At 31.1% G+C, this 26,832-nt stretch overlaps 4 protein-coding genes across 8 annotated transcripts; all 4 read left to right on the top strand.

Annotated features, from left to right (window-relative positions):
* The first annotated feature begins 6,750 nt into the window (after positions 1-6,750).
* On the top strand, positions 6,751-8,666 carry LOC105761940 (transcription termination factor MTERF9, chloroplastic). The gene has a single exon (XM_012579890.2). It carries the CDS (start codon positions 6,921-6,923, stop codon positions 8,046-8,048), a length of 1,128 nt encoding a protein of 375 aa, XP_012435344.1. The 5' UTR covers positions 6,751-6,920; the 3' UTR covers positions 8,049-8,666.
* On the top strand, positions 8,495-8,895 carry LOC128042581 (ATP synthase subunit 9, mitochondrial). Its single transcript, XM_052633980.1, has 2 exons — positions 8,495-8,551; positions 8,632-8,895. Exons 1-2 carry the CDS (start codon positions 8,495-8,497, stop codon positions 8,893-8,895), a joined length of 321 nt encoding a protein of 106 aa, XP_052489940.1.
* An 885-nt stretch (positions 8,896-9,780) lies between these two features.
* Positions 9,781-26,212, top strand: LOC105762104 (early nodulin-93). 5 transcript variants are annotated; one of them, XM_052633209.1, is made up of 4 exons: positions 9,781-10,097; positions 25,263-25,324; positions 25,624-25,699; positions 25,886-26,204. In XM_052633209.1, exons 1-4 carry the CDS (start codon positions 9,842-9,844, stop codon positions 25,978-25,980), a joined length of 489 nt encoding a protein of 162 aa, XP_052489169.1. In that variant the 5' UTR covers positions 9,781-9,841; the 3' UTR covers positions 25,981-26,204. The 5 variants fall into 5 exon arrangements, with proteins under 5 accessions (XP_052489169.1, XP_052489167.1, XP_052489168.1 ...); XM_052633207.1 differs by lacking the exon at positions 25,263-25,324 and adding an exon at positions 10,283-10,344 and having other exon boundaries at positions 9,801-10,097; positions 25,886-26,165; XM_052633208.1 differs by lacking the exons at positions 25,263-25,324; positions 25,624-25,699 and adding exons at positions 10,283-10,344; positions 10,644-10,719 and having other exon boundaries at positions 9,802-10,097; positions 25,886-26,159.
* LOC105762005 (nuclear poly(A) polymerase 4) lies at positions 13,124-17,285 on the top strand. The gene is given in 11 exon segments (XM_012579950.2): positions 13,124-13,514; positions 13,595-13,672; positions 14,024-14,131; positions 14,574-14,636; positions 14,732-14,893; positions 15,623-15,736; positions 15,818-15,880; positions 15,973-16,302; positions 16,394-16,558; positions 16,666-16,947; positions 16,949-17,285. Coding segments are annotated over 11 exon segments (1,635 nt in total). The 5' UTR covers positions 13,124-13,382; the 3' UTR covers positions 17,087-17,285.
* Positions 26,213-26,832: the final 620 nt, after the last annotated feature.

Here is a 26,832-nt window from a genome sequence, read left to right as displayed (position 1 = left end):
GACATTATAGGTCAATTCTTTACAACCAAAACTTACAAGACTCTTTAATAAAACCGAAGTACATGCCACATTTACTAAAGGAAAAATACATCACCAAAGTTTTGCTGATGTCGGGATTGATCTGGATGCTGAACCGCAATCTTTGACTTCTATCAACCTACGCACGAAAACAACCGTACGCTGAGTATTTCTTACTCAGTGGTATTACCATAATTTAAATTATTTAAGTAAAATAACAAATAAATATGTCAAATTATATAATAATTAATTAATTCATAAATAAACTAATTTATTCTTAATTTTCATTTCTCAACAATAACTACTCAATTTGGTTATTCATCAATTTAATATCATATAACATTTCTTTTGAACATAAATCTCTTCATGAATCTTTGATTCATTCTTTTCATTCTCAATTCTCAATTCCAATTCACTTTCCATTTCATGAATAAAGTCGATCATTTTCATTCGATTTTTGCTATTCCATTCATTTGCCCCTATTAACAGGACTCGGACTTTGGCGGATACACGGACTCAACCAAACACACCAGAATGGCACCCAGTGCCTCATCGGATAGTTCGAAGCAAAGTTGACACCCAGTGTGTAACACCCCCTACCCTCATCGGAATAGGGCACGAGGCATTACAGGAGTTTACTAAACATTTTCAATAATTCTGAATCATTTATTATTCATATTCTGAAAATAATCATAGCGTCCCTTTATTGGGCTCTCGAAACCCAAAACATTTATTAGGAACCTACTGGGATAAAATCGGAATCATAGGGAATTTTTCGCAGAATCCTAAATATACATATATATAGATTTTAAATTTTTTTTTATTTCCGAATTAGGTGCAGGGTTCATACGGGCGTATCACATAACAAATTTTTTCATAAGAAATTGCATAACTGAAACCTTTCCACTATTTCATAAGCTCAGTTATATTTTCATCTAAGCACTTACCATTCCAATGCACCCTATAATTAAACATATTACCATTCAACAGTAATTTGGCACTTGCCTAAACTTCAAGCAACAACATTGGTTAGCGTACTTTAATATTGACAAACTTATTTTCTCACCATGTCTCACTTAAATTTATTACTCGTCTTAATACACATAATTTTCCTTGTATCAATGTATCAATGATAGTCTCATATTTACATGTCATGATACATATCGTTTTCTTGTTGTTTCTTCTTAAATATAAATTATTCAATTCATTATGACAATATTTCACGTACCATAAATTTTTATAAGTTCAATGTATATTTATTCCAAGAGCAATTCATAATCTTGAATATGCATAATTATCAGGCAAGTTTCACATACATGTATTTTCCATTTCATATTTTAGTATATTAAATAATTATCATTTCTATGTATTTCAAGTTCAATTTCATGATTTTATGTACTTATCATTTTCTATTTTTATCCCGTTAAATTTCTCAAAATTTCGATGGATTTTCAATGGTACACTTTAGTGTACAAATTCGGGTCCGTCAATTCATATTCGTGTCCGCACATTTTTCAATTCAGAGAGCACACTCCCGCGAACCTCATTTCTTACAGCGGAATTACCAGTCCAGGCTAAATCCCCTGTAATATAAACTCATAGAGTATTGTCGGGATTACCAGTCCAGGCTAAATCCCCTGCAACGTCAATTACTCTAATGAGCTTGGATCTGAATTACCAGTCCAGGCTAAATTCAAAGCCTAATTCGGATTACCCATTCGGGCTAAATCCATTTTCCACATATTCTTCGGGAGGGTTATATCAAGATCACTCGTCCGGGCTAGATCTTTTACACACATATTCTTCGGGAGGGCTATATCAGGATAGGATCACTCGTCCGGGCTAGATCCTTTTTACTGTCAATTCATTTTTCTGAGATCCATCAAATTTTCCTTCCATTCAACCGGGATTTTTTTTTTCTTTTTATCAAATATATCAATGTTTCATCAATAACATGCATTTCAAGCATCAAGAATATAATTCAAGTTACAGGAACTTATCGGGCTAAATTGCAGAAATATCAAAATTCAGGGACATTTTGGTAATTTTTCATTTTTCTCGAATTTCCACCCAAATCTTGATCTAAATTAATATTTCATTCAATTTATTAATTTAAATGATAAAACAATTCATTTCATACACTTTGGTCATTTTTACATTTTTAAAAATTACCCTTAAAATTTTACTTTTATTCAAATTAGTCCTTAAACCTAAAACATGTAAATTAGCTATTTTAAAATAAACTCATATTAGCTGAATATTCACATATATTATTTTCCTCCTCCTCCACTCCATTCCACATCCTTGATATATATATTACCATTATTTACTTGTTTACTCATAACAAGCTGTTCACTTGAGTTATAGTCACTAAATCAATTATATCTTAAGCTACAGAATTCTGAATTGAGATCTGTACATTTTATCTGAAACTAAACTCACATATCTTCTTACCATAAAATTTTCATAATTTTTGGTTTAGCCAATAAGTACAGTTTATTCTTTAAAGTCATCCCTGTTCTGCTGTCTGACAGTTTTGACCCTTTTTCACTAAAAATTAATTATCTCATTGTACAGGATTCGGATGATGTTCTCGTTTGTTTCTTTTTAAAATAGACTTATTAAGGATTCTAATCATATAAATTATAACTCATAATAATTTTTTTACAATTTTTAATGATTTTCCAAAGTCAGAATAGGGGAACTCAAATTCATTCTGACCTTGTCTCAAAAATTTATTATATCTCATAATTTACAATTCCATTGATTACACCGTTTCTTCTATGAGAAACTAGACTCAATAATATTTAATTTCATATTTTTTCATCCTATAATTCAATTTTCATGATTTATGGTGATTTTCAAAGTTAACCTACTGTTTCATCCAAAACCGTTTTAGTGCAAAATGTTGATTACTAAATTTATAACACCCTTATTCCCTTTCTCTATAGTATTTCCCATCACTTTCTCTTATTTTTCTTCACTAACATATCAAGAACATAGAACCTTATATAATAAAACCCTACATTAACATCAATTTCATACTTTTTCAATAATATCAAACTCAAAAATATATTGAAATCTTGATGTTCTTACCTTGCTCTATTGATTTCAATCTTTAACTTGATTTTCTCTCTCCTCCAGCCTCTATTTCTTGAATCTAACTTGATATTCTAGCTCCCCATAGTCTCCTTATCAAATTTCTCTCTTGGTGGCTATGGAAATTTCTTTGAATTCTAAGTGAAAATGGTGAATTTTTGGTGTGAGGACCAATTTGTAAAGAAAGTAAAACTTTCTTTCTTTCTCTCTTCTTCTCTTGTTGATGCATGAAAAAATGGTGGGATGATGGCTACCATCTTTCTTTCCACATATATATATACACTAAATAAAATAATAAAATATCATTAAGAAAAAAAATAAAATCAAAATATAATAAACTGATATTTATTTATTTAATCTAAAATATCTCTAACATCATCATTATTTTCTAAATTTCTCTCTTCTAATTGACCATTTTGCCCTTTGGATATTCTAAAATTCTATCCTTGAGTCATCACTTAATTTGGTAAATTTACAATTTGGTCCCTCATAATTCTTCATCTATTCAATTTGGTCCCAATTCATCCATTTTCCTTAGGTTCTAGATTATTCCACCCTTAAAATATTTACACTATTGATCCTTCAACTTTTTCATATTTACATTTTAAACCCTCAGATTTTAAGTATTTACTATTGGGTAACAAAACTTTTCTCACCTTTACAATTTAATCCTTTCTTGAATTAATATGTCATAATATACTTCCCAATGTTGTCATAACTTAAAATTCTCCTTTTTGTCACTTTATTTTCTTACTATATCAAAAATAATATCTTACTGTAAAAATTTTTGGGGTATTACACAGTGTCTCATCGGCCAAGCCGAAGTAAGTTGGTACCCAGTACCTCATCGAATCTATCCGAAGAAATATAGTGACACCCAGTGTCTCATCGACTCGAGGTCGAAGTATCCCTGAACTCTTCCAATCCTATGGTATGCCAACTATATCCGACTCAGCCCGACTACTTAATAGGGTATTCAAATCATTTTTCTATTTCAATTTCACTTTCGATTCAATCACACTTCAATTCAATTTCAGTTTCCACTTTTTAATCAATACACAGTTCAGATAATTTCACTTCGATTCAATTCAATTCATTCACTTTTATTCAATGCAATATTTTAATACTCACCTCAATTGCACTTACCAAGTACTTTAATTGAAATTTAACAATTGAAAATAAATAAATTCAAATTATAGTAATACAAATCGTAAATCTCCCGTTTTAGTCCTCGATAGCTTTCTCCTTTCCTTTTGATGCCGATGCCTCGGGTTTTTTGTTAGCTACGAAAAATAATAATAATTTATACTATTAATTACAACACTAATTATGATAAAATAATCGAATTTCTATTCAATTTCTTATTTATTCTCAATTTGATCCTTACTAAGTTCACTTACTTTCCTAATTCAATTCACACTCTATTTCTATTCAAATTTCATCCAAACTCAAATTTAACTATTAAAATCTCAGCATATTTTCCTAATTTTGAATTTCTCTAAATTTAGTCCCTAAAACTCAAAACTTATAGCTTAGTTTACATTTCAATCCTATATTCAATTCCAATCAAAATTTCTATCAAATAAACCCTCAATTCCATCATTTATTCAACATAAACCCTACTCAAAAATCTATTAACTTCCAAAATTTCAACTTAAATCCAAGAGTATTTCACTCTTGGATTCCAAAACATCAAATTTATAAGAAAATGACTTGATTAAACTTACCAATTAAAGTTTCAAGCTTCAAATCCCTAATTTTCTCTTTTATTTTTCTTTCCTTTTTCTTTCGTTTTTCTCTCCTGCTTCTCGTCTCAATTCTGTTTCTATTCTTTGTTTTTGTTTCTTTTTATAATAAATATCTATTTTAATAACAATATTTATTTTACATTTGGTCACACCTTTATTTCTACATTTGTACCAATGATTTTATTACAATTGTCATTATTTAATTTGTTTATCAAATAAAAATCTCATAGTTTAATTATTTAATTTAATAAATATCTTTAACTTAATAATAATAATTAGTAAATATTTATTTTAATATCATTTACATTTATTACAATTGTACACATAAATATTATTACATTTGTACCTTATCATCATCATACACTTGTCATGTCTTTAATTTATTTATTATATAAAATCTCATAATATAATTAATTCAATTAATATTTATAAAATATCTTCATACTTAAATTATAAGTAATTTAGGTGTTTAGTTTACAAATATACAAATAAAATTATTACACATGTATATTTTATTACCATATAATTGTCTACTATTTACTTTATTTAATAATAATAATAATAATAATAATAGTAATAATAATATTAATAATATAAGACCATAATAATGGTTAACAATTATAATAATTATATATATAATATTTATGTATAACTTAAATAAAATCTTAGATTTTAATGCATATATGCTGCCTCATTTCATATAAATGGCTTAATTTCCATTTTAGCCCTTTTACTTTCTTTTAATCTATAATTAGGCTTTCATTCTTTATTCAATTTGATCCTTTTCCTAATTACTTTAAATTAGGCTAAATTCACCTAATTAATATCTAATTAAGCACTCAAATAAACTCATAATTACTTCTAATAATTATTTATAACTCAATCTACTAAGACGAAGGCCGATATCATACTTTTCTGATGCCCGTGAATTTTGGGTCATTACAATATCTCTATACCAAAGTATGGTGATTGAAAAGGGAGATTTTTTAGGAAAATATAGAAATAAGATACAAGAGTTAATTGTATTAAATATTCTTAAATTATGTCTTTAATTTTAAATTAATTTTTAAATGTTTTAATTAAATCTTCAAATTATCGATGTAATATCAATTAGGTCTATTCATTATTGAAACTGTTAATTTAATTATTAAATGACACGTAATATTTTACATGATATAGTTTAATATTTGTATAAAATATTTTCTATTGTTGGCGATTTCTTGAAAATATTTCATAAAAGTTATTTTTAATGAGACAAACATACCTTTGAGATTTATGATAAGTAGTGAATTGATTACAAAGAGATGTTAGGGTGAAATTATAGTAAATGATGAATCTTCATGATGTTAAGGATTAAATTGTAAACTTTGTAAAATTTATAATTGAAACAAGAGAAGTGATATATGCATGAAAATTTCTTGTGTGAAATAAGATATTATAATGAATTATTTGATTAAAGTGTTTATATGGTGAAAAATAAATTACATGACAATAGGGACTAAATTGAAAAATATACATAAGTTTAAGTGTGAAACAAATTAATATGTAAATAAGGAAATCATGATAAAAGTTCAATGAATGTGTTATGAGATGATAAAATATACATAAAGTATTGTAAAAGTGAAATTGTGGACAAATATGAAATTTTATAATAACAAGGACTAAATTGTTAAACTTGAGAAAATATGCGGATATGAGGGTGTTATAGTGAACAAAGTCTTTTACGGAAATAAAAGAATAATATTATGTTGACTTACTTTAAAAAACAAACAGAGTTTTAATCAAATTTAAACTTGAAAAATTCAATTATGTCTCAAATTAAACTCAAACTCTTAAAAATAAAAATAAAAATTCCATTATGTTTTAATCAAACTTGAATAGTTCACCGATTACACCCGCTTACATGAAGTAGAAGCCCTTATTACATCAATTCAGCTGTGTGCGCTTTTTCCGCTTCCTCTTCTTCTTTTGTCCCATTTTTTTCTCTAAAAACCTCACCTACAGCTTACTCTGTTCCCTGACATTTTCCCTTAAAATTACACTGAAAAAGCTCACATGTTCCCCAAACTTCATCTATTACTCAAGTTTCGGTTCCTTGTCTTCGCATCGAACCGCCACTTTACACGATCAAACTCTGTTTTTCGAATTACCGCCACCTATTCGACGATATGCCCAAACCAAGTTGAAAGCCCGAATGAAGAAGCTATAGAGCATCCGAGAGACTCCATCGAGGTTTTCAAGCAATGGGGTTGCTGTGAAAACGATTTGTTGAAGATCTTTTCACGCCAACCTTCTTTGCGCAACGCTCAAGCTACTCCCCTTTTATCCAAACTCAACTTGCTGAGTAGCTTGGGACTCACCGGTTCCGACATTGTCAAGATGGTCAATTGTCGTCCTCGTTTCTTTTGTTCTCGTATCAATAATTGCTTCGACGAGCGGATTGAGTTCCTCGTTAACCTGTTCGGGTCGCGAGAAATGCTTCGTAAAGCACTTGTTAGGAACCCTTCACTCTTGACCTATGATTTTCACAATACCATGAAACCAGTCATTGCATTGTACGAAGAGATTGGCATTAGTGGACATGATTTGATTGCTATGCTCATCTCACGTCCCACATTGATCCCAAGGACTTCTTTCAATGAGGAGAAGATGCAATACATAAAGAAAACAGGGGTTTTAAAAGGTTCCAAAATGTACAAGTACGTAGTTTCACTCATCGGAATATCGCGGATGGAGACAATACGTGAAAAGGTGACTAACTTGGAGAAATTCGGGTGTTCGGAGGAAGAGATTTGGAGTTTTTTGGGACGTTCTCCTCTTATTTTGACACTCTCGGTTGATAAGGTTCAAAGGAACATGACATTTGTTTTGGGAACCATGAAGCTGTCTCCAAGAGTGGTGCTTGAGCACCCGTTTTTGTTGTTCAGCAACCTCGAAACCGTATTGAAACCGCGGATATCGTTGGCTCGGAAACTAAAGGAAATGGAGCTTTATCCGCAGATTAAAGGATCGATCACGTTGAGGGCATTGAGGATGACAGAAAATCGATTCTTGAATGTGTTTATTAAATGCCATCCACAAGATGTGGCAAATGAACTGTTGGAGTTCTATAAACATGCCAAAGGTCTCAAGCCATTGGCCGAATCATCGAAAAAAATACTGCGTAAAGGATTTCCATTTTGAACATTTTCGTTTGTTTGTTTGGTGCTGTCTTCATTTTCTTTTTGTTCATTCATGTCTAGGGATATTTCGATTAAATTTTCAGATTTATAACTTTTATTCTCAAAGGGATAATGCGAGACTCAAAAATTTGGGATATAAAAAGGGATGCCTCTTCGTGTTTCATTGGTGTTCTCTCTCTGCCTATATCCCTTGCACTCCCTGTGATGAAGAGTTGAAATTTTTGCTATATACGATGGCATATGTAGATTTTCATTTTTTTTTTATGAAGTATGGAGGGAATATAGATTGTGAAACTCTACCATTATTAACTTTGTAGGCTCAGTTGGCACCATTGTTTTGGTACAACTAGAAAGATATGGTACAACTAGAAAATCATTTGGTTTTTGAAGAGCCCTTAAAAGAGCAAATTGATGGGCTCTATCAAATCTGTTGTGATCTCATTCTAAATGGGGCCAACAGTAGCTACTTTCTACAAATTTTGGAATTTTATGGATCCACGCTTGGTATGTAGCCAAGCCCAAGAAAAAAGGAACGAGGGGAAGAATCGACAAGGAATCCATAACAAAAAAAAAATTGTGAATGAAAAAAAAAGCGTGACGAGAATTCTCAACCCGAGATGTTAGAAGGTGCAAAATCAATGGGTGCCGGAGCTGCTACAATTGCTTCAGCGGGAGCTGCTGTCGGTATTGGAAACGTATTCAGTTCTTTGATCCATTCCGTGGCGCGAAATCCATCATTGGCTAAACAATTATTTGGTTATGCCATTTTGGGCTTTGCTCTAACCGAAGCTATTGCATCGTTTGCCCCAATGATGGCCTGCGTATTTTCTTTATATTTAAGGGTTTAAAGGAGATTATGGTTTGTGAACAATAGTTTTTAAGGATTATTTTTATCCTTAAGATAAATTTTTGTTAATTTTGATTTGGATGATGTTTATTATTTTTAATTACTTTTCAATACGGATAAAATCTTGCACCAATTAAAATTAATGTATTATTATTAATAAAAGATAAATAAACAAATTAAATATTTTTAAAGTTCTTTTATAAATTAGTTTCTTATGATATTATGTATTTATTTTTAAAGTTTATTAAATAGTATTATTTTATTTTAAATAAATAATATAAAGTAATATTATTCAAAATAATAACTATAATCTTAAATCATAATTACAACACAATATTAAAAGAAATATGAATGTAGCAGGTAGTCAATAAATTGAACATATGACTTCATAAATAATATAAAATTAATATAAACTAAGACTTGTTGTATATATAACATATTATATAGAGTTATGTGGATGTAAAATTACGTCTCTTTTACAAAATTAAAACCCAAAGTTGTCATCATAAAGGATTTGTATTTAAATTGTATGATAAATTTAATTTAATGTGTGCAATATCATGCATGAAATTTAATTTTATGCGATTTTTATATAAATTTTGGTTTAACTCAATTTTTATAAATTATTAATAACATTGTAGAATTAATATCATTTTATGTTGATATTTTGCTTTTGGATCTAATTTAAATTAAATGTGTAAAATTAAATAAAATTTATGTATTAAATTATACATAAAACCAAAATTAATTTATGAATTTGATAAATCTAGTTAACATATCCAAATAATATTTTTTTCAAAAAGAAATGTTATTATTAATGACAATTTTTTATTAATTAATATTTTTTAGGTAAACCCTTTTATTTTTTGGAAGGACTTTCAAGCTTTAACAAAAACAACCCCGACCCATAATTAGGTACACCTGTCGCGGCGGCTACGAGATGCCGGATGAATAAATATATTAAAAAGGTGATGGCATTGGCAGGCAGCCTGCCAAATCAAATTACGCCTCTTCTCTCTTTGTTCTTTAAATTCTCTTTGATCATCATTCTCCCCCATCTTGTTGAATCAAATCTTTATTTTAAAAAAATGGGAATTCCGTCAGAAATGAGGGATGTTTGGGTACAGAGAAGAGCAAAGTTCTTCATAATTCCTTCTCCCGCTGAAGACCAGAAGAAATTGAGAGCCCAGCAATCCTCCCAAGGTTTTTTTTTTTTTTTGGCTTTGAATCTTTCATTTCCTTAAATTTTCGGTGATCAAAGCTGGCATCTCATGAAATCATGTTGCATTTTCCCCCTGTAATTCGCTTTAAAAAAAACTTTTTTTTATTAAATTTGAGTATATACATATGTATATATCAGATATTAAAATTTTAGGAAACTAATGCAGAAGGTATTCGTGCCGGTCTCAAGGCTGCCGCCATTACCGGCGTTTTTACCGCTGTGCCTACAGTAAGTTAAACCTTAACCTTTCTCTTATTGGTTGTTCTTTTATTAATACCAATATTAATTATTCCTTCCTGTCTGTGTTTTCATTTTACAAGATTTTCCTGCAAAGTTTTTCTTTGGTTACTGATTGTTTGTGTAAGTGGTAGAGAACATGTAATTACAGTTTCATGATCGTTTAAAATATGCTTGAACTCACAATACTTTCACTACACCTGGCATCTAATCCTCTTGCTTTTATTTTTAGAAATTTTAGGAATTTAATCTCCATAAATTAATTGGCAACCCTTATGTGTTTTTCTCAGTTGATTGCAGTTCGTAAGGTTGCTTGGGCAAAGGCAAACCTCAACCATACTGCTCAAGCACTTATCATAAGTGGAGGTATTTTCTGAAACCTATACTACTTAAAATTTATTAGTGTTACTCAAAAGCAATCATATTCTCACTAGTCCTAACTTGTGATATGCATTATTTCTATGTATTATTAATGTATGAATCCAATTAAGACGTTTGATTATCATAGTTTTTCTCGTCGTAATATGTCTTATCTGTGTATCGGTTAAACAGCATCGATTGCCGCTTACTTCATTACTGTTGATAAAACCGTGTTGGAAAGCGCTAGGAAGAATTCTCGAGCTCAATTTGACAACAAAATTGCTTGAATACCTCATCCGAAGGTAATGCAAAATGGACTGAGAGCAACTTTACTATATGTGTTACAGTTTAATGATGTCGGTCACATTATGCGATTGTTTTCCTTCCTGGGTTTTATGTTCAAATGTTGATTCTCTGTTCCAGAATTTAAGCTGGTTTGCAGTTTTTAGGTTCGATTGTATGTTGTTTTATTGTATGTATTTAACAAAGTAGTAGCGAGTGTTCAACTCATATCAATGATATAAGTTCAATTTGTAAATTCAAATTGCAAGGATTACCTACTAGTGATGTGTGGGGTAATGATTTACTCTTATTAATGGTGTGTAAATTGTATCACATGTATTTAATGCATTTCTTAATTGAAAAAGTAAAAAAGATATACAGAAAAGGAGTAAATGCTCCATTTGCTCATATAGGGATCAAATTTTCCGAAGTGATGGCTGCTCATCGGTCCACAAACAAAATGTATTAATACAAGTACAGCACATTGGGTTGATGGTATACTTTCTCTTTGATTGAATTATGACCTGCCTGCAAATTTTAAGAATGATTGAGATTTATTTTAAGGAACCTATGGGGTTTTTATCTTCCTAATATAATATTACTTCATTTCTTTTATTTTTATTCAAAAGTCTACATTTTCTAACTCCTTGATTACACGTATACAATAAAAGATTAAGCCTCGAGAGAGGATTCTCTCTTGAAGTTTGAAATTTCATATAAAATCTTTTATAACAGAAAATCATATCATTATTTTAATTTATTATTTTTTAATAGAGGAGTTAAAATATAATCCAAGATATGGTATAGGAGGTTTTGTAGTATTTTTACCTAATTGAATTATAAATAGAGTGGTAAAGTATCTATAGTTAATTTATTATCAATTTTAGTTAAGGATTGTTTCATTACATTTCATATAAAAATAAGAATAAAAGACAAAAATATCAATATATTCTTTCTTAAAAAATTAAGAATCTTTTAACTATCTAATTAATATTGTATTTTAGTATATTAAAAATCCGTGCTATCCGTGTTTGTGTTATTTTTTCTGTCATATATTTATATGGATTTTGACAAGATAAGAATATATATTATATTATGATATGCCCAAAAATTGTGTGGAGAAAAAATAAAAATAGTTGAATAATTGCACATTTTGATATTTTAAATGAAGAAAGTAAATGATTTTTATGTATTAAAATTTAAATTATTTAAAGTACCCTATTAGTGTATCATTTCACTTTACATTATTTAATTAAAATAATGCGGTTGAAGTAATTGATACTAAACTCAATAAAAATCATTATAGTATAAATTTAAGTATCTAATTATTTTGTTGTTATTAAAAATTATGTTTATAAATTAGTTGTTAAGTTAATTATTTAATTCAATACTAAATATTAAAGTTGATATAATTATAAGGTTTTAATAAAACTCTAAACTAATGAAACCCTTTTAATTACTTAAAAAGTAAAACAATTTATTGCATTTTTAAAGGATGGTAATATAACCAAATATTTTATTCAAATAATAAATATATTATGAATGTAAGTGAAAAGTACGTTACTTTGCCTTAGATGACAAATTAATATAAGCTTCCGTTACTTAAAGCAAGAAGGATTTTTTCTTGATATTTTAATCTTTTATATATATCAATAATTAATTTTATCCGATATTATTACAATAATTTAGAGAATAATAAATTCGGATACTTTTGACACATAATATCATAAATAATACTTTAAAATAATATCATTTAAATTTATCATAATAAAGAAAATATTAAAAAATAATCTTCTTTTGAAGTAATGAGATATTATGTCATGCATCTAAAGTCTCATCTTTTATTTATTTATTTTGGTCTAATTTTAAATTTTATGAAAATTAAAAGGTTAATTCTTCTATTTTAATTTATTGAGATTTTACTCTCGTGCTTTATGAAAATTGAAAAATTAATTTAATTTAATTTAATTTAATTAAATAGTTTAATTATTAATTTGAAAATAACCAGTTTAGCAATTCATAAATATATAAGAAATTGATAAAAATTGCCGTTGAACAATTAAATCAGATAGTGATAAATTTCAGTATTTTTAATAAAAATAACAGTTTAATAATTTATATGAAAAATTAGGGTTCCGATCTGTTACCTCTTGTGTACGTTTGAAAAAAAAATATTGCCTCAAAAATTCATCTTCAAAAAAAGGAAAAAAAGAAGAGAGAGAATTTTCGATTTTCCTTGAGATTTATGTTCTAATCTGAAATTCATTACCTTAATGATTTGCTATATCGGTTCGATCTCCATTACGATTGCTTGATTTTGTATTGGATTTGGGGTTAAATCCAAGCTTGCTTGTTTTTTTTTGAGGGTCTGGTTAGTGGTGAAACCGATGGAGACTCAGGGCCCTAACGGATCTTTGCAGAAACAATCACTGCCTCCGAAGAATTATGGAATCACGAAACCAATATCACTCGCGGGGCCTAGTGAGGCTGATATTCAGCGGAATACGGAATTAGAGCAGGCAATATATTAGTCTGTTGTTTTTAGGATTTTTTTTATTTTTAATGTTGATTTAATTTCACGGTTTTTTTTTTTCTGTAGTTTCTGATAGAGTCGGGACTTTACGAGAGCAAAGAGGAGGCTGCGAAAAGAGAGGAGGTTCTTGGCCATATCTCTGAGGTAATTAGCAAACAATTGAGTTTGTTTTACTTGCTGCCTTCTCATCTCCGTAAAGGAAGAAAATGTGAATATTTTTTGGTAAATTGCGTTTCTCGGACCTACTGGTTCGTGTTTTACTTATGAATTGACTATAAGCACCTAATTGGCTTGCATGTTATGGTAATTGCATGGTGATCTAAATCTTGAATTTTTATTTACTGTTTGTTGTATTTTTATAAGAAAATATCTGAAAGAATAATCAGGTAAAAAAAGAGGAATGCACTTGGAAGGTTTTATCATGTTCATTTGTCAGTAAAAGGATAAACCAATTTTTTGGTGTGGTTCTAAACTAGTGAGTTATTTTCCTTATAGATTGTAAAAAGTTGGGTAAAGCAATTAACTCGTCAAAGAGGCTACACTGATCAGATGGTGGAGGAAGCAAATGCTGTCATTTTCACTTTTGGATCATACCGTTTAGGGGTAAGCATAAATTCCTAATTCCTTCATCGTAACTGCTGTTTGATAAACTTATGTTCTAACCTTCATGACATTTCTTTGCAATCATAGAAATTTGGTTTGAAATATAGCAAACTCGTTTTGCTTGGTATTTTAGGATTTATGAGTTTCATAAGAAAATGGCCAAAGGGATATAAAGGTAGGCTTGCAACTGAAAAAAAAAAAAATACCTTCTATAAAGTTCCTTATGGTATTTGGTTGTTGTTGGAAATCTAGCTACTATACTTTGGTTTCATTGTTCTTTCTGTTTTTTGGAAAAATTAATAACTTCTCTTGGTGCCTGGGCATGTACCGATTTTCTTAGATGTTTACTCTGTTTAATTTGTTGTGTTTATTTTTTCTTCTGCATTAGTCAATGACATCTTTTTATACTTAGATAATAAGCAAAAACGTTCTGTTTTGGTAGGTGCACGGACCTGGGGCTGACATAGACACTTTGTGTGTTGGGCCATCTTATGTGAACCGAGAGGTGTGTTTAATCTAGCTAAGTGTTTGTTTTACCTTGAGATTAGTTGTTGGTCCTTTAATTTGAGTTTTATTTATATTCGTTTTGAATTTCTCCAGGAAGATTTCTTCATCATTTTGCATGATATTTTGGCTGAGATGGAGGAAGTCACTGAACTTCAACCGGTTCCAGATGCTCATGTCCCAGTAATGAGGTTCAAGTTCCAAGGGATATCTATTGATCTTCTTTATGCAAGTATATCTCTTTTGGTCGTTCCAGATGTAAGTTTGTAATCCTTTTTTATTTTTTTGAATCAACACTCTTGCCAACTCTACATCTCTTATAATCACGTGAAGGCCGAAAATGATTTCCTTCACATAGTGCTGGGTGTTGCAAGCTATTTTATGCTAAAGAAATCGCCTCTTTTTTCTCTTTTCTTGGCTTTTTGATGCATTGTCAACTAGACCTTCTAACATTTTTGGTTTTTAATAATTTATAAGCTATCTTAAATATAGTGATATCCTAATGTTGTATTCTTTTGAATACAATATCTTATCATCCTTTATAACTGATGAAAAAAATTAATTTTCATCTCTGACCTTTTGCAACTCATAGATACATCATAATATATGAGATTCTGTATCAGTACCTTTTAATTAGTATTTTCCAAATAGTTGCAAAATGTAAATTAACTTCTAGCATAGAAAAAATTAAAATAAAATAAAAGAGAGTATATTTTGGTGGTTTTGTTTGTTCAAAATGAATTTGACCAGGAGTTGGAGGGTTCTTTGAATATTTTAACTGCATTTCTGTTTGAGACAAGAAATGTTACCTTTGCTGTTGGGACCACCAATACAGAATTTTCATAATGTAAAATTTGCTGTGCAATATATGGTCATATGGTATAAATAAATGTATGATGAAAAATGTAGTGTTTGAAGTCTAGTAATGCAGTGCATGTTTAGTTGCTGTCTACTTTGATATATATTTTGTTTTAATCTAATCAACAGGACCTTGACATCTCACATGAATCTGTGCTGCCTAATGTTGATGAGCAAACTGTTCGAAGTCTTAATGGGTGCAGGGTTGCTGATGAAATCCTTAAACTTGTCCCAAATGTCGAGGTAAATAATTTGTATGCCTACCGGCACGTGTTCTATTTTTTGTCTAATTTTGCAGTCCTCTAATCTATCACTCTATTGTAGCACTTCCGCATGACTCTTAGGTGTTTGGAGTTCTGGGCAAAGAGGCGTGGAGTTTATTCTAATGTAAGATTGCTATGTATTGGTTTCAACTTTTTTCTTCATTGTCGTCTTTGCTTTCATATTATGTACTTAATTTTCTGAGTTTACTCTCTTAGGTTACTGGATTCCTAGGAGGTTTAAATTGGGCTCTTCTAGTTGCTCGTGTGTGCCAACTTTATCCCAATGCAGTACCTAGCATGCTGGTTTCTCGATTTTTCAGAGTGTATACTCAATGGAGGTGGCCAAACCCTGTTATGTTGTGTTCAATAGAAGAGGGTGAACTTGGCTTTCCAGTCTGGGATCCACGCAAGAATCCTCAGGACCGTTTCCATCATATGCCAATAATTACTCCTGCATATCCTTGCATGAATTCCAGTTACAATGTCTCTTTAAGTACACTTCGTGTTATGATGGAACAGTTCCAATTTGGTAATAGAATATGTGTGGTGAGACAATACATGGTTCTTTTTGTTAAGGTCTAGCTGCCTTTGTTGAAGTTTGAACTATTGATGATTTAGCTGCTTTTTCTTTATGTAGGAGATTGAGCAAAACAAATCTCAATGGAGTGCTTTGTTTGAGCCTCATCTTTTCTTTGAGGCATACCGAAACTATCTACAAGTTGACATAGTTTCGGCAGATGCTGATGATTTACTGGCATGGAAAGGCTGGGTAGAGTCCCGGCTTAGACAGCTAACCTTGAAGGTAAAAAATTGGCTGTGTTGGGGAGTAGTCTATTGAACTTTAAGCTACTATGTTTCATTTAATCATTATGGTAACTTTGAAGATGATGTTTCTATATCATTCTGCAGATAGAGCGGGACACAAATGGAATGTTGCAGTGTCACCCTTACCCAAACGAGTATGTTGATACATCCAAGCAGTTCCAACATTGTGCTTTTTTCATGGGTTTGCAGAGGAAAGAGGGAGTGAGTGGTCTAGAAGGTCAACAATTTGACATACGTGGAACAGTTGATGAGTTCAGACAGGAGATAAGCATGTACATGTACTGGAAACCAGGAATGGATATTTATGTTTCTCATGTTTGTAGGAGGCAGCTCCCAGCGTTTGTTTTCCCTGATGGATATAGACGGCCTTCGATCATTGAGGCATCCAAGCCAGCAGACTGGAAAAACTTGTGAAGATGTCACGAGGTCCCGCTCAGGCTCTTCGTGTTTCATTGGTGTTCTCTCTCTGCCTATATCCCTTGCACTCCCTATGATGAAGAGTTGAAATTTTTGCCATGTATGATGGCATATGTAGATTTTCATTTTATTTATTAAGTACGGAGGGAATATAGATTATGAAACTCTACCAGCATTAACTTTGTATGCTCAGTTGGCACCATTGTTTTGGTACAACTAGAAAGATGTGGTACAACTAGAAAATCATTTGCTTTTTGAAGAGCCCTTAAAAGAGCAAGTTGATGGTCTCTCTCATTTTAAATGGGGCCAACAGTGGCTACTTCCTAAAAATTATGGAATTTTATGGATCCACGCTTGGTATGTAGCCAAGCCCAAAAAAAAGGAACGAAGGGAAGAATCGACAAGGAATCCATAACAAAAAAAAAAATTGTGAATGAATAAAAAAAAGCGTGACGAGAATTCTCAACCCGATATGTTAGAAGCTGCAAAATCAATGGGTGCCAGAGCTGCTACAATTGCTTCAGCGGGAGCTGCTGTCGGTATTGGAAACGTGGCTAAACAATTATTTGATTATGCCATTTTGGGCTTTGCTCTAACAGAAGCTATTGCATCGTTTGCCCCAATGATGGCCTGCGTATTTTCTTTATATTTAAGGGTTTAAAGGAGATTATGGTTTGTTAACAGTAGTTTTTAAGGTAAATCCAATTCTATATATTTTGACCAATGATTATTTTTATCCTTACGATAAATTTCTGTTAATCTTGATTTGGATGATGTTTATTATTTTTATTAACTAATTTTCAATACGGATAAAATCTTACACTAATTAAAATTAATGTATTATTATTAATAAAAGATAAATAAACAAATTAAATCTTCTTAAAGTATTTTATAAATTAGTTTCTTATGATATTATGTATTTATTTTAAAGTTTATTAAATAGTATTATTTTATTTTAAATAAATAATATAAAGTAATATTATTCAAAATAATAACTATAATCTTAAATTACAATTACAACATTTGTACAATATTAAAAGAGATATGAATGTAGCATGTAGTCAATAAATTGAACATATGACTTCATAAATAATATAAAATTAATATAAACTAAGACTTGTTGTATATATAACATATTGTATAGAGTTATGTGGATGTAAAATTACGTCTCTTTTACAAAATTAAAACCCAAAGTTGCCATCATAAAGGATTAGTATTTTAATTATATAATAAATTTAATTTAATGTGTGTAATATTATGCATGAAATTTGATTTTATGTGATTTTATATATAAGTTTTTGGTTTAACTCAATCTTTATAAATTATTAATGATATTGTAGAATTAAAATCATTTTATGTTGATATTTTGCTTTTGGAAATAATTTTTTATCTAATTTGAATTAAATGTGTAAAATTAAATAAAATTTATGTATTAAATGATACATAAAACTAAAATTAATTTATGAATTTGATATTTATCCTAAATATAATGCTAGATTGATATAATATTTATTTAGCAAATTTTAATTTGATGCTTATTGTTTGATAATATTTGATTATTTAAACTATCAAATACTCAAATATCACTTTCATCACTTATCGGAACTAGCTCGGTTGGAAGCATTTTGTCTATTAGTAAAACATTTCTTATCAAGATTACTCTTTTAAATGTATAAATGTATATTTTCATTCTTATCTATAAGGATTACTCTTTTAAACCTCCAAACAAAACTAAATAACATTTACTTATTCACAACTTTAAATTATTTTATTACAAATACATGCTTATCTATTCACAACTTTGTAACTTATTTTCCTTTATAATCATTCATCGTTAGATCTTAAAATCTTTTCTAGATCCTCCATTTTTTCACTATCTGTTTTCCTTGTAAACCTTTTTCTATCATCAACATTAACATCACTTTATCTCTTTTTATTTTCCGAATAGTACGTTCTCTTGTTACTATCCATTTATACTTTTTTTTTAATTCAATATTTCAAATATGAATCAGAGATAATCATTTACCTTGTTACGAAAATTGTTTTCCTTTTTAGCATAGGCCCAGTAGACGAAACAGAACACTTAGGATATACGGGACTAATACAGATATGCATTATTATGCACTATTAAACAGAGAGCACTAAAGTGCTATACAAAGAGCACAAATGTGCTATACAGAGAGCACTAATGTGCTAATAATCGGAGAGCACTAACGTGCTAGAAATCAGAGAGCGAGTTAGTAATCAGAGAGCACTGACGTGCTAATGACCAGAGAGCATTGATGTGCTAATAATTAGAAAGCACTGTAAACTCCCTTAATATCCTAATAGTTCTAGTCTCGTCTACTTGGGCAAATTATTTCATGCATGCATATCACTTTTACACTTTTCGCATAATGCTTTTACATGCTTTACAATTTAATCCTTGTACCAATAATTCGTGCATTTATTTCTTCTCTGTCTTTAACACATGTAATATATTTCAAAATTCACTATTCATCCATAATTCCCTAATAATCCTTATCATATACTTCATATATTACTTTTGTAAATTTTGTAATTTAGTTATCAAGACAATATTTCGTGTAGCACTATAATTTACTTTTAATAATACATATAACATAATATTCATCATCGACATGTATTATAAAACATTTATTCATACCTTTACGAGTTTTAATTCATCATAATCAACTTTCAACTCATATACTTGAGTATTGCTTTAAATATTATCGAATTAGTTAAGTTGAAAATTGTAGTTAACATATCCAAGTAATATTTTTTCAAAAAGAAATGTTATTATTAATGACAATTTTTTATTAATTAATATTTTTTAGGTAAACCCTTTTATTCTTTGGATATGGACTTTCAAGCTTTAACAAAAAAAACTCGACCCATAATCAGGTACACCTGTCACGGCGGCTACGAGATGTCGGATGAATAAATATATTATGACAAAAATATAATGTCGGTAATGACAATATATCACAAATAAAAATAGAAATAGAAAAATAAAGAACACACAGATTTTACGTGGAAACCCTTTCGGGAAAAAACCACGGGCAGAGGAGAATAAAATTCACTATGTCGAAAAAAATTAAATACAAGAGGAGTAGACTGTGCCTATTTATAGGCTTGTAAACCTTATTCTAATAGGAGTAAAACTCCTTATTCAAATAATATCAAATAGATGGAGTTTAATAAGGTTTAAAAAACCTTATTCTAAAATAAAATAAAAGAAGTATAATTCTATAGGGATTTAACTTTTATTTTATTTTACCACAATATTTTATTTAAATAAGGATTTGGGTCACTTAATTCTAACAATCTCCACCTTGACATGAATTCTTAATGAACAAGTTCTTCATCGCGAACTCTCAACGAACAAGTTTCTCCACCTCTTCCATAAAACCCCTTAAGGGTTTATTTTCAACAATGAACTCCAACCAAGTCTAAGCAATGCTCAAACTTGGTTATAGGAAGTGACTTAGTCATCATATCTGCAGGATTTTCATGAGTACTAATTTTGCTCACAACAATATCACCACGAGCAATAATATCACGAACAAAATGATACCGAACATCAATGTGTTTTGTTCTCTCATGAAACATTTGATCTTTTGTAAGGAAGATGGCACTCTGACTGTCACAAAATACTGTATTGATTTGAAGGTCTTCATTGAGTTCACTAAAGAGTCTCTTCAACCATATAGCTTATTTACAAGCCTCAGTAATCGCCATGTACTCAGCTTCAGTGGTAGACAAAGCGACTGTAGTTTGCAAAGTGGTTTTCCAACTGATTGCACAACCTCCGATTGTAAAGACATAACCGGTGAGAGATCTTCTTCTATCGAGGTCCCCAGCAAAATCAACATCAACATACCCAATGATTCCATCTTTAGTTCTTCCAAACTGTAAGCAAACATCGGTAGTACCTCGTAAGTATCTTAAAACCTACTGAACTACTTTCCAATGTTCTTTACCAGGATTCGCCATGTATCTGCTAACTGCACTAACTGCATATGATAAATCTGGACGTGAACAAACCATGGCATACATGAGAGATCCCACTGTACTAGAGTATGGAACATGTGACATGTACTCAATCTCATCATCTGATTGTGGAGACAAAGCCGATGAAAGTCTAAAATGGGATACTAAAGGAGTACTTATAGGCTTAGCATTCTGCATATTGAATCTAGAAAGAATTTTCTCAATGTACCCTTTCTGACTTAGATACAATTTACTTGCTTTCCTATCCCTGAAAATCTCCATACCAAGTATTTTCTTTGCTGGTCCCAAGTCTTTCATCTCAAATTCTTCACTTAGTTGGGCTTTGACCTTTCTTATCTCTCATTTATCTTTCGCTGCTATCAACATGTCATCAACATAAAGGAGTAGATACACAAAAGAACCATCACTGTTTTTCTTAAAGTAAACACAACTGTCAAAGCTACTTCTTTTAAAATCATGAGAAGTCATAAATGAATCAAACCTCTTATACCATTATCTTGGTGACTGTTTCAAACCGTAAAGGGACTTTTTCAGCAAGCAAACATAGTCCTCTTTTTCTAAAACTGTAAAATCCTCTAGTTGTTGTATGTAAATATCCTCCTCAAGTTCTCCATGCAAAAATGCAATTTTTACATCTAACTGCCCAAGCTTCAAATCATGCATGGCCACAATACCAAGCAAAGCTCGAATTGAACTATGTTTCACAACTGGAGAGAACACATCTGTGAAGTCCACTCCTGGAATTTAACTGTAACCCTTTGCAACAAGCCTTGCTTTATATCTGGGTTCTTTAACTCTTGGAGTCCCCTCTTTCTTTTTAAACACTCATTTACAACGAACAACCTTTTTACCTTTAGGAAGTTTCACAAGATCCCATGTTTGATTTTTGTGTAGTGATTCCATCTCCTCTTGCATAGCAAACATCTACTTTTCTAAGTCTTCACAACTAACCGCCTTAGAATAATTAGATGGCTCTTGGTTTGTATCTATATCTTCAGCCACATTTAAAGCATAAGCAACTAGATCAGCCTCGGCATACTTCTTTGGAGGTTTAATTTCTCTTCTAGTTTTGTTTTTGGCGATAGAGTATTGTGGTGAAGAAGCAACTCTATTTTGAATTTTTGTACTGGCTTTAGTAGTCGACTCTGTTGTAGATTCTAGATCAATCTGATGCTCCACTTGCTTTTAATTTTCTTTATTGGAAGAGTCTTTAAGAGATAAGTTAGGTAGCATAGCAGTTTCATCAAAAACAACATCTCTGCTAATCACAACTTTTCTATTTTTAGGACACCATAACTTATACCCTTTTACACCAGCTTTATAACCAAGAAAAACACATTTAATAGATCTCGGTTCCAATTTTCCATTATCCACATGAGCATACGCAGGACAACCAAAGATCTTTAAATCAGAATAGTAAGCAGGATTCCCAGACCATACCTCTTGTGGAGTCTTTTTCTCAAAGGCAACGGATAAAGATTGATTGATCAAAAAATATGCAATAGAGGCTGCTTCTGCCTAAAATGACTTTGATAAGTTGGCATTTGACAACATACATCGAACCTTCTCCATGATCGTTCTGTTCATTCGTTCTGCAACGCCATTTTGCTTTGAAGTATAATAAACTGTTAAGTGTCTCATGATCCCTTCTGACTTGCACAGTTTATTAAATTCATCAGAACAGAACTCTAAGCCATTGTCTGTGCGGAGATATTTTATTTGCTTTCCCGTCTATTTTTCAATCATGGTTTTCCAAGACTTAAATGCAGAAAACACATCACTTTTCTGCTTCAGAAAGAATGCCCACACTTTTTTGGAAAAATCATCAATAAAAGTTAGCATATAATTAGCTCCACCTCTCGAAGGCACTCTAGATGGCCCCCATAGATCAGAATGAATATACTCTAACGTTTCCTTCGTGTTATGGATTCCTCTGGTGAATCGAACTCTCTTTTGCTTCCTAAAAATGCAGTGCTCACAGAACTTCAGTTTGCAAATTCCTTGTCCATCAAGAAGTCCTCTTTTGCTCAATTCTGTCATGCCATTCTCACTCATAAGCCCTAGGCGCATATGCTAAAGTTTAGTAATATCATCATCTGAAAAGGAAGAGGATGACACAGCTACATCACCAGTAACAGTAGAACCCTGTAAAACATATAACTTGGCAGTTTTTCTCTGCCCTTTCATCACAATAAGAGAACCTTTAGAAATCTTCAAAACCCCACTTTCAGCTGTGTATTTGTACCCTTTTGATTCAAGATTACTCAATGAAATTAAATTTCTCTTTAATTCTGGAACATGTCGTACGTCATTGAGTGTTCTGACAACTCCATCAAACATTTTAACTCTAATTGTTCCAACACCTGTAATTCTACATGAAGCATTATTTCCCATCAACACAATACCTTCAGACACTATTTCGTAAGTTGTAAACCAATCCCGATTGGGACTCATATGGAAGGTGCAACCCGAATCAAGGATCCACTCCTCGCTCACTTTGGAATTGTTAACAGAAGTGACTAGAAGTTCACCATCACTGTAATCTTCTACAACATCAACTTTACCAGAATTTTCTAGTTGTTTTCTATTTTGATTCGCAGTCTCCCTTTTGATCTTGTTCTGTAGCTTATAGCACTCTGATTTAATGTGCCCTTTCTTTTTGCAAAAGTTACAAGTTTTACCTCTGTTTGAAGACTTCGATCTATCCTTAGATTTACTGCGAGGATTTTGTTCTTGTGTCCTTCCACGATCATCATTAGTATTTCGATTTTGTCTCCCACGAACAATAAGACCCTCTCCCTGAGAGTCGGTTTTAAGCACAAGATGCTTCATCTTATCATATGAGGTTAAAGAATCATAAACCTCATCAACTGTGAGAGACTCGCGGCTATATAAAACTGTATCTCTAAAGGTTGAATAAGACGGGGGCAACGAACAAAGTAGAATCAACCCTAGATCTTCTTTTTCCTACTGAACCTCCATGGCCTCCAAGTTTGAGAGAATTTCTTTGAATACTGTTAAGTGTTCGTGCACAGATGCACCTTCCTCCAAACGATGAGCATAAAGACGCTGCTTCATATGTAGCTTGCTAGTTAGAGTTTTCGACATACATATCTGTTCCAACCTCTTCTATAATCCAGCGGCTGTCTTTTCCTTCATCACATCCTGCAAAATTTCGTTAGACAAATGCAGATGTAACTGTGTTAATGCCTTTCGATCCTTGCGCTTCTTCTCTTCTTCCGTCAAAGTTGAAGGCATCTTATCTATCCCTAGTAGGGCTTCTTCTAAGTCTATCTGTGCAAGAACTGCTTACATTTTTATCTGCCACAATGCAAATCTGGTGTTGCGATCCAATAGCGGAATTTCGTACTTCAAAGACGTCATTACCGTGATTGAGATGAACAACCCGAAAGCTCGGATACCAATTTGACAAAAATATAATGTCTGTAATGACAATATATCGCAAATAAAAATAGAAATAGAAATAGAAAAATAAAGAACACACAGATTTTACGTGGAAACCCTTTCGGGAAAAAACCATAGGCAGAGGAGAAGAAAATTCACTATGTCGAAAAAAATTAAACACAAGACGAGTAGACTATGCTTATTTATAGGCTTGTAAACCTTATTCTAATAGGAGTGAAACTACTTATATTCAAATAATATCAAATAGATGGAGTTTAATAAGGTTTAAAAAACCTTATTCTAAAATAAAATAAAAGAAGTACAATTCTATAGGGATTTAACTTTTATTTTATTTGATATTTAAATAAGAATTTGGGTCAGTTGATTCTAACATCTTAAAAAGGTGAATAAACATATTAAAAAGGTGATGGCATTGGCAGGCAGCCTGCCAAATCAAATTACGCCTCTTCTCTCTTTGTTCTTTAAACTCTCTTCGATCATCATTCTCCCCCATCTTGTTGAATCAAATCTTTATTTTTAAAAAATGGGAATTCCGTCAGAAATGAGGGATGTTTGGGTACAGAGAAGAGCAAAGTTCTTCATAATTCCTTCTCCCGCTGAAGACCAGAAGAAATTGAGAGCCCAGCAATCCTCCCAAGGTTTTTTTTTTTTTTTTTGGCTTTGAATCTTTCATTTCCTTAAAATTTCGGTGATCAAAGCTGGCATCCCATGAAATCATGTTGCATTTTCCCCTTGTAATTCGCTTTAAAAAAACTTTTTTTTATTAAATTTGAGTATATACATATGTATATATCAGATATTAAAATTTTAGGAAACTAATGCAGAAGGTATTCGTGCCGGTCTCAAGGCTGCTGCCATTACCGGCGTTTTTACCGCTGTGCCTACAGTAAGTTAAACCTTAACCTTTCTCTTATTGGTTGTTCTTTTATTAATACCAATATTAATTATTCCTTCCTGTCTGTGTTTTCATTTTACAAGATTTTCCTGCAAAGTTTTTCTTTGGTTACTGATTGTCTGTGTAAGTGGTAGAGAACATGTAATTACAGTTTCATGATCGTTTAAAATATGCTTGAACTCACAATACTTTCACTACACCTGGCATCTAATCCTCTTGCTTTTATTTTAAGAAATTTTAGGAATTTAATCTCCATAAATTAATTGGCAACCCTTATGTGTTTTTCTCAGTTGATTGCAGTTCGTAAGGTTGCTTGGGCAAAGGCAAACCTCAACCATACTGCTCAAGCACTTATCATAAGTGGAGGTTTTTTCTGAAACCTATACTACTTAAAATTTATTAGCGTTACTCAAAAGCAATCATATTCTCACTAGTCCTAACTTGTGGTATGCATTATTTCTATGTATTATTAATGTATGAATCCAATTAAGACATCTGATTATAATAGTTTTTCTCGTCGTAATATGTCTTATCTGTGTATCGGTTAAACAGCATCGATTGCCGCTTACTTCATTACTGTTGATAAAACCGTGTTGGAAAGCGCTAGGAAGAATTCTCGAGCTCAGTTTGACAACAAAACTGCTTGAATACCTCATCCGAAGGTAATGCAAAATGGACTGAGAGCAACTTTACTATATGTGTTACAGTTTAATGATGTTGGTCGCATAATGCATTGTTTTCCTTCCTGGGTTTTATGTTCAAATGTTGATTTTCTATTCTAGAATTTAAGCTGGTTTGCAGTTTTTGGGTTCCATTGTATCTATTTAACAAAGTAGTTGATCCCTAGCGTTTGTGCCATTATTTTAGAGTGTTCAACTCATATCAATGATATAAATTCAATTTGTAAATGATTTACTCTTATTAATGGTATGTAAATTGTATCACATATATTTAATGCATTTCTTAATTGAAAAAGTAAAAAAGATATATAGAAAAGGAGTAAATGCACCATTTAGGTCTAAATCCTTGAGCAATGCTCACATAGGGATCAGATCTTCCAAAGTGATGGCTGCTCATCGGTCCACGAACAAAATGTATTAATACAAGTACAGCACATTGGGTTGATGATATACTTTCTCTTTGATTGAATTATGACCTGCCTGCAAATTTTAAGAATGATTGAGATTTATTTTAAGGAACCTGGGGGGGGGGGGGTTCTTAATGACCATCTACCTCTGCTCAATGTTCTGCAATACTCCATTGAAATTTCATATAAATTCTTTTATAACAGAAAATCATATCATTATTTTAATTTATTATTTTTTCAATAGAGAAGTTAAAATATAATCCAAGATATGGTATAGGAAGTTTTGTAATATTTTTACCATAAATAAAGTGATAAAGTATCTATAGTTAATTTATTATCAATTTTAGTTTCATCCTTAACTATTTAGTTAAGGATTGTTTTATTACATTTCATATAAAAATAAGGAAAAAAG

The sequence above is a fragment of the Gossypium raimondii genome, chromosome 7 (assembly GCF_025698545.1).
Source record: "Gossypium raimondii isolate GPD5lz chromosome 7, ASM2569854v1, whole genome shotgun sequence".
NCBI lineage: Eukaryota > Viridiplantae > Streptophyta > Magnoliopsida > Malvales > Malvaceae > Gossypium > Gossypium raimondii.
Note: the sequence above shows the minus strand (reverse complement) of the source record. Positions and strands in the feature narration are given on the sequence as shown.

Excerpts from the sequence above, each read along its gene's own strand:
- LOC105761940 (XM_012579890.2), top strand. The coding sequence starts at position 6,921 with ATGTTCCCCAAACTTCATCTATTACTCAAGTTTCGGTTCCTTGTCTTC.
- LOC128042581 (XM_052633980.1), top strand. The coding sequence starts at position 8,495 with ATGGGGCCAACAGTAGCTACTTTCTACAAATTTTGGAATTTTATGGAT. Across the intron at positions 8,552-8,631 it reads ATTTTATGGATCCACGCTTG|AAAAAAAAGCGTGACGAGAA; the intron begins GTATGTAGCCAA and ends AATTGTGAATGA.
- LOC105762104 (XM_052633209.1), top strand. The coding sequence starts at position 9,842 with ATGAATAAATATATTAAAAAGGTGATGGCATTGGCAGGCAGCCTGCCA. Across the intron at positions 25,325-25,623 it reads TTTTTACCGCTGTGCCTACA|TTGATTGCAGTTCGTAAGGT; the intron begins GTAAGTTAAACC and ends TGTTTTTCTCAG. Across the intron at positions 25,700-25,885 it reads AGCACTTATCATAAGTGGAG|CATCGATTGCCGCTTACTTC; the intron begins GTTTTTTCTGAA and ends TCGGTTAAACAG.